This window comes from Thermobia domestica, chromosome 8, assembly GCF_964235325.1.
Source record: "Thermobia domestica chromosome 8, izTheDome1.hap1.1, whole genome shotgun sequence".
Lineage (NCBI taxonomy): Eukaryota > Metazoa > Arthropoda > Insecta > Zygentoma > Lepismatidae > Thermobia > Thermobia domestica.
This window is the reverse complement of record NC_137461.1, coordinates 8,984,719-9,001,644: the sequence shown is the minus strand read 5'-3', so window position 1 is coordinate 9,001,644 and position 16,926 is coordinate 8,984,719. Positions and strand designations below refer to the sequence as shown.

The window sequence follows — 16,926 nt, the reverse complement described above, 5'->3', positions numbered from 1 at the left end:
TAAAGGAGTAGTTGTGTTTGTTCCTTATCGACTGATGAAAGGCATTTGACTGAGTCTTTTTGGACCAAAGTTCCGAAAGTACTTAAAAGAAATGGGAGACATTTGGATAGACCAAACGTTAGTGTAGCAACCTGTATATAGGAAAATGAATGAACTTACGTTTGAATGAAGGGAAAGTCAATAGTGTAACGATTGGAAGATGAGTCAGACAAGGATGTAGTGTATCGATTCAATTATTCAATATTTACAGTGAATGCTTAATGAAGGAAGCATTAATGGGAATTGCAGATTTAAGGATTGAAGGACAGTTTATTAACCAGAATAGGTATACAGATCATACGGTTATTACCGCTAGAATCGAAGAAAAACATACAGGAGGCGATTGACAAAATAGTTGACAGCGGGAAACTGGGGAAATAAACATGAGAATATCCCGTAAAAACGAGTCAGAGTAGAACAAAAACAACTTGATGAGGAAGGTAGTTTCAAGTAACTGGGAAGTATTTTGATGAGAGGCGCTTACTGAAAGAAAGAGATCAGGTCAAGAATTGTCATAATCAAAGAAGCGTTCAACAACAACAAAAGATCATTCTTAACTAGCAGGCCTAATATTGGGCCAAAAAAGAAGTTTTTCAAGTGCTATGTATATAGTATTGGACTGTATACTTCAAAGACTTGGATATTACGGAAGTTGAGAATAGGCATTTAAAGGGCTTTCAAATGTGGTATTAGGGGTATTAGCAAAAAGATAAAATGCATAGAGAAAGAGTAACAAGCGAGGAAGTTTTAAAACGGATCGGAGAGAGTTGGACACTTTTGGCTAGCATTCTTCGTAGGAAGGCTAATTGTATTAGGGACATGTTGCGGAGAAATTATCTTCGTCATACCGCAATAGAAAGAAAGGTGGAAGGAAAGTACTTAGAGGATAAGGACTTATCGAAGACTTGACAAATAGAAAGAAGTATTGACAGTTAGAAAGATAAAGATGAAAATCGAGAAACATGAAAGAAACAACTCCAGACTCAAACATAAGAGATGCAATATGTAAGGCACATTAGAAAATAAAAAATCTAAACAAAAATGCAGTTGCACAGAATAGAATATTAGCTTCAGGTCCTTTAATTCAGGATAATTGTTCAGAATAGGAATCTAGCTCAGCAAAATCGGGGAGAATTATTTTTAGTATTATTATTTTTAAAATGACGTGAATTTATATCACATCGGAAAAGTAAATAATTACTCATCTAAAGTTCAAAATGTCAAATACAAATGCGCTAACTAAGGTTTATATAGTGATTAATTATATAAGAAAAGAAGGTAATTCTTACTGTATGATTTATATATGGTCAAATAGAGTTGAATACAAAAATCTAAGCAAGTGACTTGACAACTGATAGGAATTGAATTACAACAATCTTCAAAATAGATACAAAAATATTAACCTTAAATATATAAATATATTTAAAGAACTTACCAATTTACTGTATAAATTGAATAATAGGAGATCTTCCAAAATTCAATAACGAAATACACCACCTTAAATGACCGATTATCACATGTTGATCACAATCAAAATGGTCACTAGTAATGAAACTTACTTCCAAATCCTTTTTCTTACTCAAACACACTTCACGATAAAAAATATATATATTAACTTCATATTAGGATTTGCTCTATATAACAATTCTGGTAATAACTTCACGATTAATTATACTTGGAATTCTCAAACATTGTAAAGACATTTTCTCCGCCGATTTTTACTTCACTTATTAGGTGATGTTGCACCTTAGCAATTCCGAACTATTATATTTAGCCCAACCCGGAGCTATTCAAACGTAGAACGAGTAGTTCCAAAAATGACCGTTAGCGCTGACAATCAAGCATACGGAGAACGATACTAAGCTTCCTCTCGACAGTAGCTGAAAGCACTACAGGGTAGGAAACTAAACCAAATTATCCGGACTCTCGAGAGACTTTTCGTTTTTTTTTTAAACTACGGAATAGAGATTTAAATCTCTAATCGTTACACACATCCCTTCGTCCATTTAAAAAAATGCAATATTTTTTTATAATAATCTAGTTTCTTAAGTCTAATGTCACTAATGTATAACAACCTGTAAGCTAAATGCTATTATGAAGTTATATTGTTGTCGAATAATTGTTAATTACTATTAACTACTATAAACTAACCCAAAATAAGAAAACTAAAGGAAATTAAATAAAATTAAATGCAAAACTTAAACAGAATAGAACTAAAGAAAATTCCCAAATAACTACGTAAAGTAATAATAATCTACTGTATGACAACAATATACATTCATAAATTATAAATACATAACCAAACTACATATCCAAAATTATACAAAATCTGCTCTATACATACATACATATATATATATATTGATCTCCTATTTTACAATAAATAATAAGCTGAATAATATGGAATATAAATATATAGAATTTTATTATCATATATATAACCTCAAATATAAGCATATATATTTGTCTTATTAACAGTTGACAAATTTAATTCTTTCATTTATTTCAAATCTATATATGTGTGAGTATTAATAATTATCTTGATGGTAGATTTCTTCAGATATTTCCAATTTCTCAATGACTAGATGATAAATTATGAGAGTGATGAGCTCATTCTTTCCATAACATCCACATAATAAGGCCAAATACATAATTATGGAATAGTCGAATCAGCGACTTTACATCTTCCAATTTACATTAAGGTCTTTGTTATTCCTGAAAATAAAAGTACTTTAGTATATGTGTACATATTAATTTAAATTTTTACAACTTAGGAACATACAAATGATAACAATTATACTACAATTCCTAATGACTGAGTTCCGGAACAATACAAATAAATAACATTTATACAGGAATGATATCAATGATTTTACTATATACATATGCAAAAATGAACTATGAAATTATGATGTATTCATATAGAAATATCTACCAATACCATCACTTTTACACTAAGTTATCCCACTATAACAATTTACAGAATTGTAAACACATATCTTTATGATCGTGGTACCCTAAATTTCTTTGTTAAAGAGACGTGACATTTCCGAATATCACGCTCATCCGAATCATTTTGTACCTGGACTGTATTTTTCGTTAACAGCTTAATAACAGTGTATGGCCCTAGCCATCGATGACATAAGCTTTTCGTAACCTTATCTGCAAGGGAAGATTGGAATTGGGACTTAATTAATAATTTCTCTCCCACTCGATATGATGACACTACTCTGTTTTTGTCGTATAGCTTCTTTCTACGCAGCCATGCTCGTTCCATATTCCGCAAGGCATTCAACCAGATATCTGGATCCCTGTGTCGAACATCAAGAGAATCAACATCCATTTCACATCTAGTGGATCAAATACTGGATATGTATATACTAATTCCATCGGACTGTGTTATGTTCTGAGTGGACAGATGTATTCAGAGAAAATTCAATTTCATGAATGCCTTTGTCCCAATGATGTTGCTTCGTTGCAAAGTATGCTTTCAAAGAGTCCTTGATCACTCGTATGTAACGTTCACCTGCGTTACTTCCACTGTGGTACGGTGCGATTCTAATATCCCTGATACCGTTTGCATACAAGAAATCCTGGAATCTTGCTGATACGAACACAGAGTGATTGTCATGGCATAAGGCGTGAATAAATCCATGACGGCACATCAACTTGTATAGTTTGTTAATTATAACCTGGCTAGATAAAGTTCTAAAAGGTTCTAAGAAAATTCTTTTCGTAAAAGAATCTACAACAATTAAACAAAATCGGCCCGAACTGGACTGTACGAGTGGTCCAATGACGTCACAAGACCATCTCCCGTTTGGAAACGTCTCATAGGTTGATATCAACTGTCCCATAGGTTTAGTATTCTTACTTTTGGACTTCTGGCACTCAATACAAGAAGTCACATAATCTCGAATTTCTGCTATCATTTCTGGCCACGTATATCTTGCACAGAGCTTAGAAGCACATTTGAAAAAACCCAAGTGCGCCCCTGGAAGAATATAAGAGTGGTAGAATTCAATGATGTTTCTTGATAAACTCCTGGGCAAACAAATCTTGTAAGGGTTCTTCAAAGCTTTAGTACGCTTGCATAGGATATCCTTTACAAGTTTATATCCCTGAACCTCCTCTCTGTTTTTCAACCTAGCAATTATAGGGCTCAATTCGGGATCCTTTTCTTGATGATCCTTAATAGAAAGTTGTGCATAAGGCATATTCCATATATTAACCATAAATAAGTTAATAACCTCTTCATCTAATGAGGGGTCTTCATTAAAATCTTCGAAATCTTCTATATTGTGTAAACGTGATAAGAAATCTGCAGGTACATTTAAGGACGAAGGTACACTCTTAACTGTAAAGTTAAATTCAAAAAGCCTATATAATAAACTACCATATCTCTTAACTCTTTTCAAGTTTCTAAGAGCATAAGCTAGACCCAAATTATCGATTCTCAACTCAAAGGGTTGATGTAAAAATGTACGAAAACGTTCCATGGTTTCTAAAGCTGCAATGAGTTCAAGAACAAAGATTGGCTTGTTTACATCATACTTTTTAAGCTTCCTAGAATAAAAACTTACAGGAACTAGTCTATTTTCGGCATCTAATTGTGAGATAGCGCCTCCAATTGAATGACTTGAGGCATCACTTGAGATAACGAAAGGCTTATTTAGATCCGGTAATTTCAATATTACATGACTTTCAAAACATTCTTTCAATCTCTTAAGAGCTACATCTTGTTCTTCTTTCCACTCAAAGGGAACCTTAGGAGAACGTAGACGACTAATTGGCTCTAAAATTTCTTGAAAATCTGGTATATACCTACTATAATATTGAGCAAAACTACACAAGGCAATTACAGCGCGCCTATTTTTAGGTCTTGGTAGTTTCCTTATTACTTCTAATCGAGCTGGATCTAAATACATTTTACCATTTTCTATTATTTGACCTAAATAAGAAATTCGTCGTTGAAAGAAACAGCACTTATCTACTGACAACGTTAATCTACTCTGAGCAAGTTTACTCAGGACTAAATCTAATGTTTTCATATGTGAAGGAATATCGGAACTGGCAATTACTACATCATCTGCATACCAACTTACTCCTAGATCTTTTAGAGGATACAAAATATCTGTTATCAATTTACTAAGTAGAAAAGATCCAGAGGCAATGCCAAATGGAACATACTTAAACTCAAATGATCCTCTATGCGTGAGGAATGCAGTATATTTATATGAGTCTGGAGCTAATCTTATAGTATGATAAGCTTTCTTTATATCTATTCTAGATAGCACAACACCTTCTGATAATTCTGCTAAGACATCTTCAATACGTGGTGTATATTGAGTATTGACTATTAGTTCTTTATTCAGATCAGTATAGTTGACAACTAGCCTCTTAGAACCATCCCTATTTCCCACTAAAAAGCATGGGAAAGCATACTCACTTGAACTAGGTTGAATAATATTTTGTTCCAATAGTGAATCTAATATTTTGTCTAACTCTCTTTGTGCAACCCTGGACATCGGATATGCCTTATGTCTAATTGGTTTATAATCTTTAAGTTGAATATTATATTGAAAATTAGGAACTTCTCCTACTCTATTACAAAATACACTAGGATACTCTATACTTAACTTTTTTATATATTCATCCAAACTAGGATCTTGTTCTAGGAGAATTGGATCCACTGTCATAGCTGGTGGTCGATCATCGTCCTTCAGGATCTGGAACATTCGGGATGAACCCTCAGAATCATTTGTACTGGCAGAAGTACCTAAGTTCAGCTTGGCTGGACTACCGGGAACACTGCTTGGCTTAGCCTCCATCCATATTTCCTGACTTCCAAATAGCTGACTGGAACCTTGGACTGGACTGGCACCATCATGGAAAGCCGCTCCTCCATTTCCACCACTAGTTCTGCTATCATTAGTAGGATCGAGACATCTATAATCATTGGACCTAAATTGGAATCTCGGATGATGAAGATTTAAAGTAAATGGATCATTATTATTGTCAATACACGATACTGAGTTCGAAAAAGATGCATGTTTGATAAGAGGTAGAAGTTCCAAATCACCATCATTATCTAATAAAGAATTCTTCAAATATTTAGAGTTGGCAACACTACACTTCCGAGTAGCAGAAAGTTGATTAAAATCCATCAGATTTTCATTACACAAAGAAGTTTTATGTTCTTCTCTTGAATCATTATCACTGGTGTTTTCTTGCATGAAGATGGCAACACTGTTACTCTTTGAACATGATGGGAGAACATCATGTTCGGATGTTAACTCATGTTCATTCACATCTCTGGATTGTTTAAGTTCCAAATGTAAACGTGGATTTTCATTGTCACTAAGAAAAGGATTAAGTCTGGCAACACTGTGTACCGAACCTAAGGTATGGTCTAAGTCCCCAACCTTCGAAGAACTTCGATGAATAAAAGAAGTCCGAAAATTGTTTGTACCATTCTCAACTGATGTTGTTTTCACTATAGAACTGGCAACACTGCCGTCGCTCTGGACTGTAACTCCAGATGTAGCATCTCTTCTCTCCCATAAACCTGTGCATCCCATTGATTGATGATCACTATGTCCATTTCGAGAAGGTAACACCCAACTACTGGAAGATGTTCCCGGTTCATCTAATGAAGGATGCTGTCCTCTCATCTGTTGATGGTTGGATGCTGGATGGGCCACTGAGGAAGTTAGATCACTATTGATGTGGAGATGTGATGGACCACTGATCCCATCATGAGTACGCAAGATCTTCTTTATATGAGACACTCGTGATTCTCTATCTGATGTGGCAACCCTGTGCTCCATAGACCTATCAACGCGACCATAATAAAGATTAGAGGGATGAGGAATATCTTTATTAAAGGGATTTGTGGATTGCAGATCTCTGGATGCAAGATGTATCTGCTGTCCATTCGGCTCCATCTCCCTCGTAGGGGTGCACTCAGAGGAATCTACCTTAACGGTGCCCCTTACATCATCTTCCTTCCCTAAACACACATATTTATCTTGAATATTCATTAACTCAGAATTCAAAAATATATTTGAAATGTTAACACTGTCACTGAATGTTACTTGTTCCGCACTTTGAGAAACACTATCAATGTCATGTAAATTGTCCGAAGACGAGTTTTCCTTACACTCATACCGTAAAGGTATATTCACTTTTTCTATTTCAAGATATAACTGATTGTTTTCAATATCTACTCGCGCCTTTAACATTTTCAATTCATTTATGCCTATCAAAAATATAGGTTTAAGTTCAGGTACTAAATAAAATTTGAGTCTATATACTTTCTGATATAATCTCACTGGTAACCATACCACACTGTCTAACTTGATTTTAGTATTTCCTACACCAACACCAATAAATTTTTCTGTGAAAATCTTAACCGGTCTTTTCACAGATCTATTCCATTTTAAAAAACTCTCTTTATTTACTAGCGAAGCGGAAGCACAACTATCGATGGCGCCACCTAAAATGTAACCTGTTATAAAGGCCGCCACTAGTTTTCTTGAGTGTGATGTCAGGACACAATTTGCATTATGTTTTTGACTTATATTGTTCTCTGCACTAACTTCTGGCTCTATTCTCAAGGATTGGGATCGAACTGAGGGCCTGTCAGTTTTGAAGCTAGAACCTTGCCCACTCGCATATTTCTGTCTATCATTATTATTATTAATCGTAGCTCTATTAACACTAACGAATCTACGTCGTAGATCACACTGAGCTACCAGATGCGGACCTAAACATTCAAAACACCTCGGTGTTGTTTTCTTCCCTCGAATTGTAAAGTTCGACCTTTCACGCCTGGCACTTACCAACGAATTATACATGTCAACATTACGCTGGTGAATGCTGTATTTCTTTAATTCTTGTACAAATACTGGTAAAGATGAGGATGTATTATATCGGAAAACCTCATGTCTGACTACTGGATTCAAACCCCGCAACAATATGTCTCTCAATTTATCGTCCTGCATACCTCCATAACAAATCGTAAAACTGTCTATCACTTTGTTTACGTATTCCAACACACTTTCTGTAGTCTGTTGTAAACAGTAAATATATTTATCAAAAATATGTCTCTGGCCTATGGGTGTGACTACATTTGTAAAAATAACATTTGCTATGTATATCCAATCATGTGATAACCCTATTTCTCTTAACAATTCAGTATGAAAACCACCACGAGTTTTCCCAATAGATGCCATGAGTATTGCCTCTATCGGATATATGCCTTGCTTGACAATCCGATAAACTGATAACAAAAATTCAAAAATTAATAGGTCGTCACTCCCGTCACATACTGGTATGGATCTACATATATCTGTGAAGTTGTTACTAGTTATATCTACTGTTAACTTGTCAATATTGGTAGAAAAAGGTACTCCAATATTTATAAGTCTACTATTTTCCAATACTGTTGGCTGATTATCGGTAAGAGAAATAAAAGGATTTGTGTTTTTATTTCCTTCTTTTTCTACCAACTTATGAAAACCTGGTTCCGTCGGAACAGAAACTGGTTCTTGTCTTATCAATGAATTTTGTTCCATGACGAAAGGATTATGTGCACTTACACACGGTACGGCTGCTTGAGTCGTATCGTCATTGTTTACATTTTGCATCACGTTAGTTCCTGCTTGTCTGTCAGCACGCGATGAAGAATAGCTACCAGACGTAACTAACCAAGAATCGCTATAGGTATGCAAGAAAGGATCGGGAGTTGACAATTCACTCGAACTGTTACTTTCTGTTCGTGGTCTATGACTCCTAATAAAGAGGCCATGGTCACCATTGGAAAACCCGTTTAACCACAAGCCTTCAGGACGACTATTACTGGAAGAACTCCTGTACATTTTATTGAGTTTTTTTTTTTAATATACTCCTGCTATCAGAAGGATTACAATTAATAAGGCACAGCTTTTGGATTCGATGCGTACTTAACAACAACAAAACTATGATGTAGAATGCAACGTTTTGTACTTTTCACTAGCTTAGACACTAAATTATTAACTTGAAGTTCACGTGATTTAAAAATATGTCTCTTGTATGTAAATATACAAATAGAAACACCTCCTAACTGACCTTCTGACTGCTCTATCTTAACAAGGACACTGATTGCTAATATCATTTATCCTTACGATCATTCTCTTAAATACATTTAAGAAAACTACTCTTATAGCACTTATACAAGGTCTATCCAAAACTTTGGTGCTTGCAAGGAAAGATAATAGTTCGGAATTTAACTGTGTAACGCACATTAGAAAATAAAAAATCTAAACAAAAATGCAGTTGAACAGAATAGAATATTAGCTTCAGGTCCTTTAATTCAGGATAATTGTTCAGAATAGGAATCTAGCTCAGCAAAATCGGGGAGAATTATTTTTAGTATTATTATTTTAAAAATGACGTGAATTTATATCACATCGAAAAAGTAAATAATTACTCATCTAAAGTTCAAAATGTCAAATACAAATGTGCTAACTAAGGTTTATATAGTGATTAATTACATAAGAAAAGAAGGTAATTCTTACTGTATGATTTATATATGGTCAAATAGAGTTGAATACAAAAATCTAAGCAAGTGACTTGACAACTGATAGGAATTGAATTACAACAATCTTCAAAATAGATACAAAAATATTAACCTTAAATATATAAATATATTTAAAGAACTTACCAATTTACTGTATAAATTGAATAATAGGAGATCTTCCAAAATTCAATAACGAAATACACCACCTTAAATGACCGATTATCACATGTTGATCACAATCAAAATGGTCACTAGTAATGAAACTTACTTCCAAATCCTTTTTCTTACTCAAACACACTTCACGATAAAAAAATATATATATTAACTTCATATTAGGATTTGCTCTATATAACAATTCTGGTAATAACTTCACGATTAATTATACTTGGAATTCTCAAACATTGTAAAGACATTTTCTCCGCCGATTTTTACTTCACTTATTAGGTGATGTTGCACCTTAGCAATTCCGAACTATTATATTTAGCCCAACCCGGAGCTATTCAAACGTAGAACGAGTAGTTTCAAAAATGACCGTTAGCGCTGACAATCAAGCATACGGAGAACGATACTAAGATTCCTCTCGACAGTAGCTGAAAGCACTACAGGGAAGGAAACTAAACCAAATTATCCGGACTCTCGAAAGACTTTTCGTTTTTTTTTTGTTTTTTTTAAACTACGGAATAGAGATTTAAATCTCTAATCGTTACAAATACAAAAATGCATCTCTTAGTTCCAGGACATACTGAAGGTCAGAATACCTAATAATATTAAGATGTTAACAAATACCACGAACTAAAAGAGGCAATTCAAAATTATGTGATGCGTACTCTAACTAAAATGGTATGTTTCACCGATGTGTAATGTGTGTGCAAGAGATTCCTTACAGAGAATAACTAAAAGACATTATTCCAAGAGAATTCTTAGTTATGCTTCAACTCAAAGGTCATTCCAAAGTAACAAAATAACTTAACGGCAGCGAACTCAGAATGCATGTCGAAAGTCTGCAGTATTAGTAATCACCATGTCTACATTTTTTTCAATTGAACAACTCGTACTAACGCGTACTGTGATTCATTTTTTACGGTAGATTTCAAGCACTTTTTTTTTACTTATGAATGTGATGATTTCGATCTCGGGTTTTTAATTAATTTTTACAGTTCCATGTGATTCTACTATTTCCTTGCAGCACAAGAGGGCTCATTGATAACATCTCCTAAACAACATATCTGTCCATCTTACTAAGAAATTGAAATATAAAAACAATACTGTACAGTATTTAAACACACATTTTGTACTTTTTTCTATGTTAAGTTTCAAAACGAAAACACTGGTAAAATGTATAAACCTAATGCTAGTACAGAATTAACTATTATATATATTTTCACGGTTTCAGACACAGCACCGGAGGTATCGTCAGGTGTATTAGGTCAACCGCAATATCCAGGTTAGTTTGTATGATTGAAAAATCTACTAATTAATGAAATCTTATTTTCTTGTCCTTGAATTGTTAGGAGAATCTTCCCAAGGTTGATTAATTAGCAACAAATATAAAGTATTAATAAAATAGGTAAACATAACACTTCCGAATAACTCACAAGAACTGGCTAGGAGTCTGTCTGAGGAAGACCTGTATTATGACGGATGTGCTAGAAGGTACAGTGGAATACAAAGAGTAATAATATTAAAAGGCAACAATTGTGAGATGTATGAAAATAGAAATTTGTTACATTTAGAGAAGAGATTAATCAAGAACATGTTTTCTTTTTTGACACAGATAATCTTCTAAAATTACCAGCAATACACGATGTAGAAAACTGTTGCTTTCTAATATTGCTTGTGATTTGAGTATATGGGTTATTTTCTAATAATGATTGCTGGACTTGTGTTTTACTTATTTTTTTTATCTGACAAGGCAGGGTACCCAGGTGTAACACACCGATTGTGATAAGATTGCACAGACATAAAGAACATCGAAAAAGAAGCGACACGTATTTTTTTTATATCGGCCAACAAGCACATTGAAAGGGTCAAATAGGGGCATAAAAATGGGGTCAAAATGAGATTATGTGGAATATAGCGAGAACGAGAAGAGATATCAGAAAAGTTTGAATGTACGAAATACTACCCATGGTCGACGCAATTCAATGAGGTAGAACGCAGCCATGAGAAGAGAGCAGAACATCCGAAAATGGACCAATCACGTGTACAACATTGTCACAATGTGTTAGGGAAAAGAGCGAAAAGGGTGACAAGGAGCAGGAAGAAAGAAGAAACGAAAACAGAAAATACGTGTTTTTGCTTTGGGTGCATACATCACCCATATGCGAAAGAACAACAACAACAACAAAAAAAAAAAAAAAAGATTTATCTCAATGCACGAAGATGGGATAACACTCAGAAAGGATGCAAACGCCGTTCGTATAGGCAGCCAGCGAAATAGTACCGCGCAGTGGGTTGCATATATCGGATAATGGGAACACAAATTCATAGCACAGTAGAATGTAATAGCAGGTGGTCCACATACATAAGATAAACAGCAACATTAATATCAGTACCATACATGAGTATCAACATTATATCACTACGAAAATACGCGTAGAACATAACAGTAATAGTAACAATTTTGTTTTTGTGTTACTACTGCCTACACACATTTTTGTTTAGAACATCCATTTCATCGTTGTTCTCATTACGCGATATATGCAACCCACCGCGCAGTGCTGTCTCGCTGGCTGTCTATATGAACGGCGTTTCCATCCTTCCTGCGTGTTATCCCATCTTCGTGCATTGAGATAAATCTGCGTCTCTTTCGCATACGGTCAACATATGCACCCAAAGCAAAAACACGTATTTTCTGTTTTCGTTTCTTCTTTCTTCCTGCTCCTTATCACCCTTTTTGCTCATTTCCGTAACACATTGTGACAATGTTGTACACTTGATTGGTCCATTTTCGGATATTCTGCTCTCTTCTCATGGCTGCGTTCTACCTCATTGAATTGCGTCGACTATGGGTAGTATTTCGTACATTTAAACTTTTCCGATATCTCTTCTCGTTCTCGCTATATTCCACATAATCTCATTTTGACCCCATTTTTATGCCCCTATTTGACCCTTTCAATGTGTTTGTTGGCCGATTTAAAAAAATACGTGTCGCTTCTTTTTCGATGTTCTTTATGTCTGTGCAATCTTATCATAATCGGGCTGTTACACCTAGGTACCCTGCCTTGTGAGTGTTAATACAATTGGAATTGATTTTGTTTGATTTCAGGGCAAGAAGGACCATCAACCACAGCTCCTGAGGAACAAAGACCGGTCCTTCCTGATAAGAAAATTAGAAACAAAAACAATTAAATGCGTTTAAGCAGTACAACTATTAAAGAAAAACACTGATAAAAGAACTATAATATTATGCAAAAACTCAATTAACTAATATATATATATATATATAATTATATATATATATATATATATATATATATATATATATATATATATATATATATATATATATAGATAGATAGATATACACGGTTTCAAGCACCCTATCAGAAATATTTGCATGTTATCCGTAATATCAAACTTAGTTACTTAAAGTAATTTTGAAACTATTAATTAACATAACATTAATATTTTTTAATTTTTATTTTTTCATTTAGAGAAGTATCTCCTTTATTGCTTAAAGTCTTTACTGAAAGCACAATACTCTTAGCGGTTATACGATATGATTCAATTATATATGATTATTTACAGATTTCTTTTCAAAAATCACTGTTAAGGCATCATAAGGAATTTTAGACTATAAAAGAATCAAGATAGAAAATTGAAAGCAGTGTGCAAGAACATGATACGCCCTAGAATGCTATATCAGTTCTTGTCTTGCAAATTGAAATCATATCGCCACTGCGAAATGGTATGTAAATACTATAAATAATCGGAACGTTTCACAAATGTGAGACTCAAATTAACAAACATTGATATTCCTCGTATTTCTAATGTTAGTATTAATTTTATAGCCTATAGGAAAAATACTGTTGCTATGTAACTTACTGTGAGATTTTACTATATATGTGGATTGTAAGTGGAATATGAATTGGATTAAATGTTTGCATACATATATATGCAAAATGGCATAATAATTATATTTACCTTACCTAATAACTCAAAATCATGATGGGAGCGTGGTGGCTCAGTGGTAGAGCGTTCACCTCCGGTGCTTGGGGTCCCTGGTTCGATTCCAGCTCGCGCCGTGTTAACTTTATGGTGGACAAACACCGTGCTCGTGGGTTTTCTCTGGGTTCTCCCGTTTCCTCCCACTTTCTTCATTCCACCATTTCACTCATCTCTCATCTTCACCTTCTCCTTTAGCATAACCGGCATAATCGTGGGACGTAAAACTTAAAGATTTCATTTCATTTTTTCAAAATCATGATGTGTTTTAACCTAATTAACATATTTGATATATGCCAACATAGTTGTTTTATATTACAAGATTACAATATAATTTAATAAGAGCAAAAGTCTCACAAGGTACACTCGCGATGTGTCCCCTCGGGATTCGTGTAAAATTGATTTAAATCCAAAGTTCTCAGTGGCCCAATGTGTATTGTACTAATTTTAGCGGCCCATACGGGTAATTTTCATATTTAAGGGCCTTCATATATCCGGAATTCATACACTACTATAATGCTCGGACACAAATTGCTTTTAGTTTCGTTAGATGTAAATGGACATGAGTGTCGGTATATGCAAAACAAATTGCATCAAATACGGTTTCTTTGACACATGTAACTCACCCCTGCCGCCATCTTTGATCCACCATATTGCATTTAACTTTCGGTTTTTCATATGGGAATAGGTACAAGTGATATATTAAATTCATGTAAAATTTTCTCGGAAATCCACTAGTGTAGTTAATTTTACCGTAGCTGGTACTGTTTGGAAGATATTGCATATTAAATCCCTCCAGGCACTTCGCGGATAGACATTTTAGAGTAATATCAGTTAAGAGAACGATGTTGACCAATCTAAACAATTTCTAACTGCAAGAAAACTGTGGGCAGTGGCGTATTTAAGAGGGGCTATCGGGTTTAAGCCATCCCCAACATTTTATTTATTATCTTAAAGTAAATGAAATATCTTGCAGAATTTTCACATTTCCAGAAATAAAGTTGCAAAGCCCCCGAAAGAAAATCGTGAATACACCACTGACTGTAGGTATAAACCACCTCTTTACAACATTGGTGTTATAATCTTATTACATTTCTGTGAGTGATTGTTATTACTTTCATGTTATACCATATCAAGGAAGTATTCTATTACGGTCAAAATGCCTAATGTAAATGAAGATACGACCAGATTTCGGTGAAGACCCACCATTTCCATATTTATATCTGTGTGTATGTATGTAGCTATTTACGTTCAGGGAATATTTCGTCAACAATAAATCGTTTAAAAGATTACATATACACACGGGAAACTGCACAATTATTTATTTGTTTCAACATTCCTGAAGTGCCTGACTTTTGAGAAAGTCAAAAGTACCAGCTGCAAAAGGCACCAGCTACGTTACAATTAACTACACCAATGAATTTCCGAGAAATTTTTATATGAATTTGATGTATCACATGTACCTATTCCCATTGGAATAACCAAAAGTTAAATCCAATATGGCGGATCGAAGATGAAGGTCGTGATTGTTAACACGTGTCAGAGAAGCAGAACTTGATCCTGTTTGCTTTTCATATACCCACATTCATGTCCATTTATATCTAAAGAAACTGAAAGCAATTTTGTGACCGAGCTTTATAGTAGTGGCTGACTAACTTCTGGATATATGAAGGCCCATAAATATACAAATTACCCGTATGGGACTCTAAAATTAGTACAATACACATTTATCCGCGGAGAACTTTGCATTTGAATCAATTTTACGTGAATCCCGAGGGGACACTTCGCAAATGTATCTTGTCAGAATGAGTTGTTTGTTTGTAGAGGGTAGGGTGGAAGGACAAAAGGTAATGCTATTAAAAAGCCTGCAATTGGTTGTATGGAGACAGAAATTTGTTATTGTCAGAGAAAAGATTATTTAAGAAACATGGAACAAGTTTATCATATTGTGGCAGGCTACCTTCAAGTACTGGTAGCAACATAGAATGAGAATAATTATTGCTTTCTAACATAGATTTTAATGTAACAATATGTATTCTTTTCCAGAATTAACTAGTATATATTTGTTTGCTTAATTTCTGCTCTAAATTTGATTTCCTTTCCTAGGTGCTAATAAAGAGCCAATAGATTTGTTTTTTGATACCAGAACAGGAACGACTGTCGAACGTAGGTCCTGGAAAACAGAGACACATATTTCTTGGTTGAGAAATCACAAATGAAAACATTTAAATTCTTTTAAGCAATATCATTTTCTGTTTTTTTAACTTTCATCACAAATATATTGACATACGAAATAAATATAATGCAAGTAGTCAATTAACCCATATATTTGCGTCGTTACAGGCATTGTACCAGAAATATCTTCATTTGTATTAGGTCAACCGCAATATCCAGGTTAGTTTATACGATTCCATAATTATAATAATTAATATAATCTTAAGTTTTCAAACCTTTTCCCTATATCATATATGGGAATCTCCCTAGTAATACTTTCCATATGAAAATCTCCATTATTAAGAATGCAATATCTTAAACATATGTATGACATTACTTGATTAGTGCGAGAAATAATACATTTTAGTATCGCCACGAATGATTTCAGGAGAACTTAACAAAGAATGTACGTGGAGTGCTCAAAGTAATACAATGAGCGTCGCTATGCTATGTCACTTTTGGTTTTGAAAAATTAAAATCAAACCCTTATTACCAAATTGCAAAATAGACGATATATTTTACAAATCTGAGATTGGATCAAACATGCCTCTGTTTTTGTTGTTAGTATTGTTTATATTCTTGAAGTACCTAAGTAAATTACCTGGTTGTACAATTGAAATCTGATCTTTCTTTGCTATTAATACTGTATTTTTCTATTGGTATCTTTTAAGAGACAAATAGTACATGGGATTCAGGCTATAGGGATTGTCAAAATCTTAGAGGATTTTAGTTACAGTCAATTTCAATAGAAATATTGGAATGAAATTAGAATTATGGAAAGTTAACTTTTCAGATTTCACGATAAAGTTATTGAAAAATATATTTCTGAACTTATTGCAAGAATGGTTGTGCTTATTAGAAGTTAAAGATGTGATTTTAAGTCCACCAGTTCTTTAATACATTTTGTCTATCTACTACCTCTTATAAAATGCGGTGCTAAAATC

At 34.0% G+C, this 16,926-nt stretch overlaps 1 protein-coding gene across 1 annotated transcript in view; it reads left to right on the top strand.

The window, feature by feature from the left end:
* LOC145692677 (uncharacterized) overlaps nucleotides 1-16,926 on the top strand; it is a 1,521,027-nt gene that overhangs the window by 728,482 nt on the left and 775,619 nt on the right. The window contains exons 197-198 of the mRNA XM_081768059.1: nucleotides 10,995-11,045; nucleotides 16,112-16,162. Of these exons, the coding sequence (XP_081624185.1) occupies nucleotides 10,995-11,045; nucleotides 16,112-16,162 (102 nt within the window). The remainder of the gene's footprint in view (nucleotides 1-10,994; nucleotides 11,046-16,111; nucleotides 16,163-16,926) is intronic.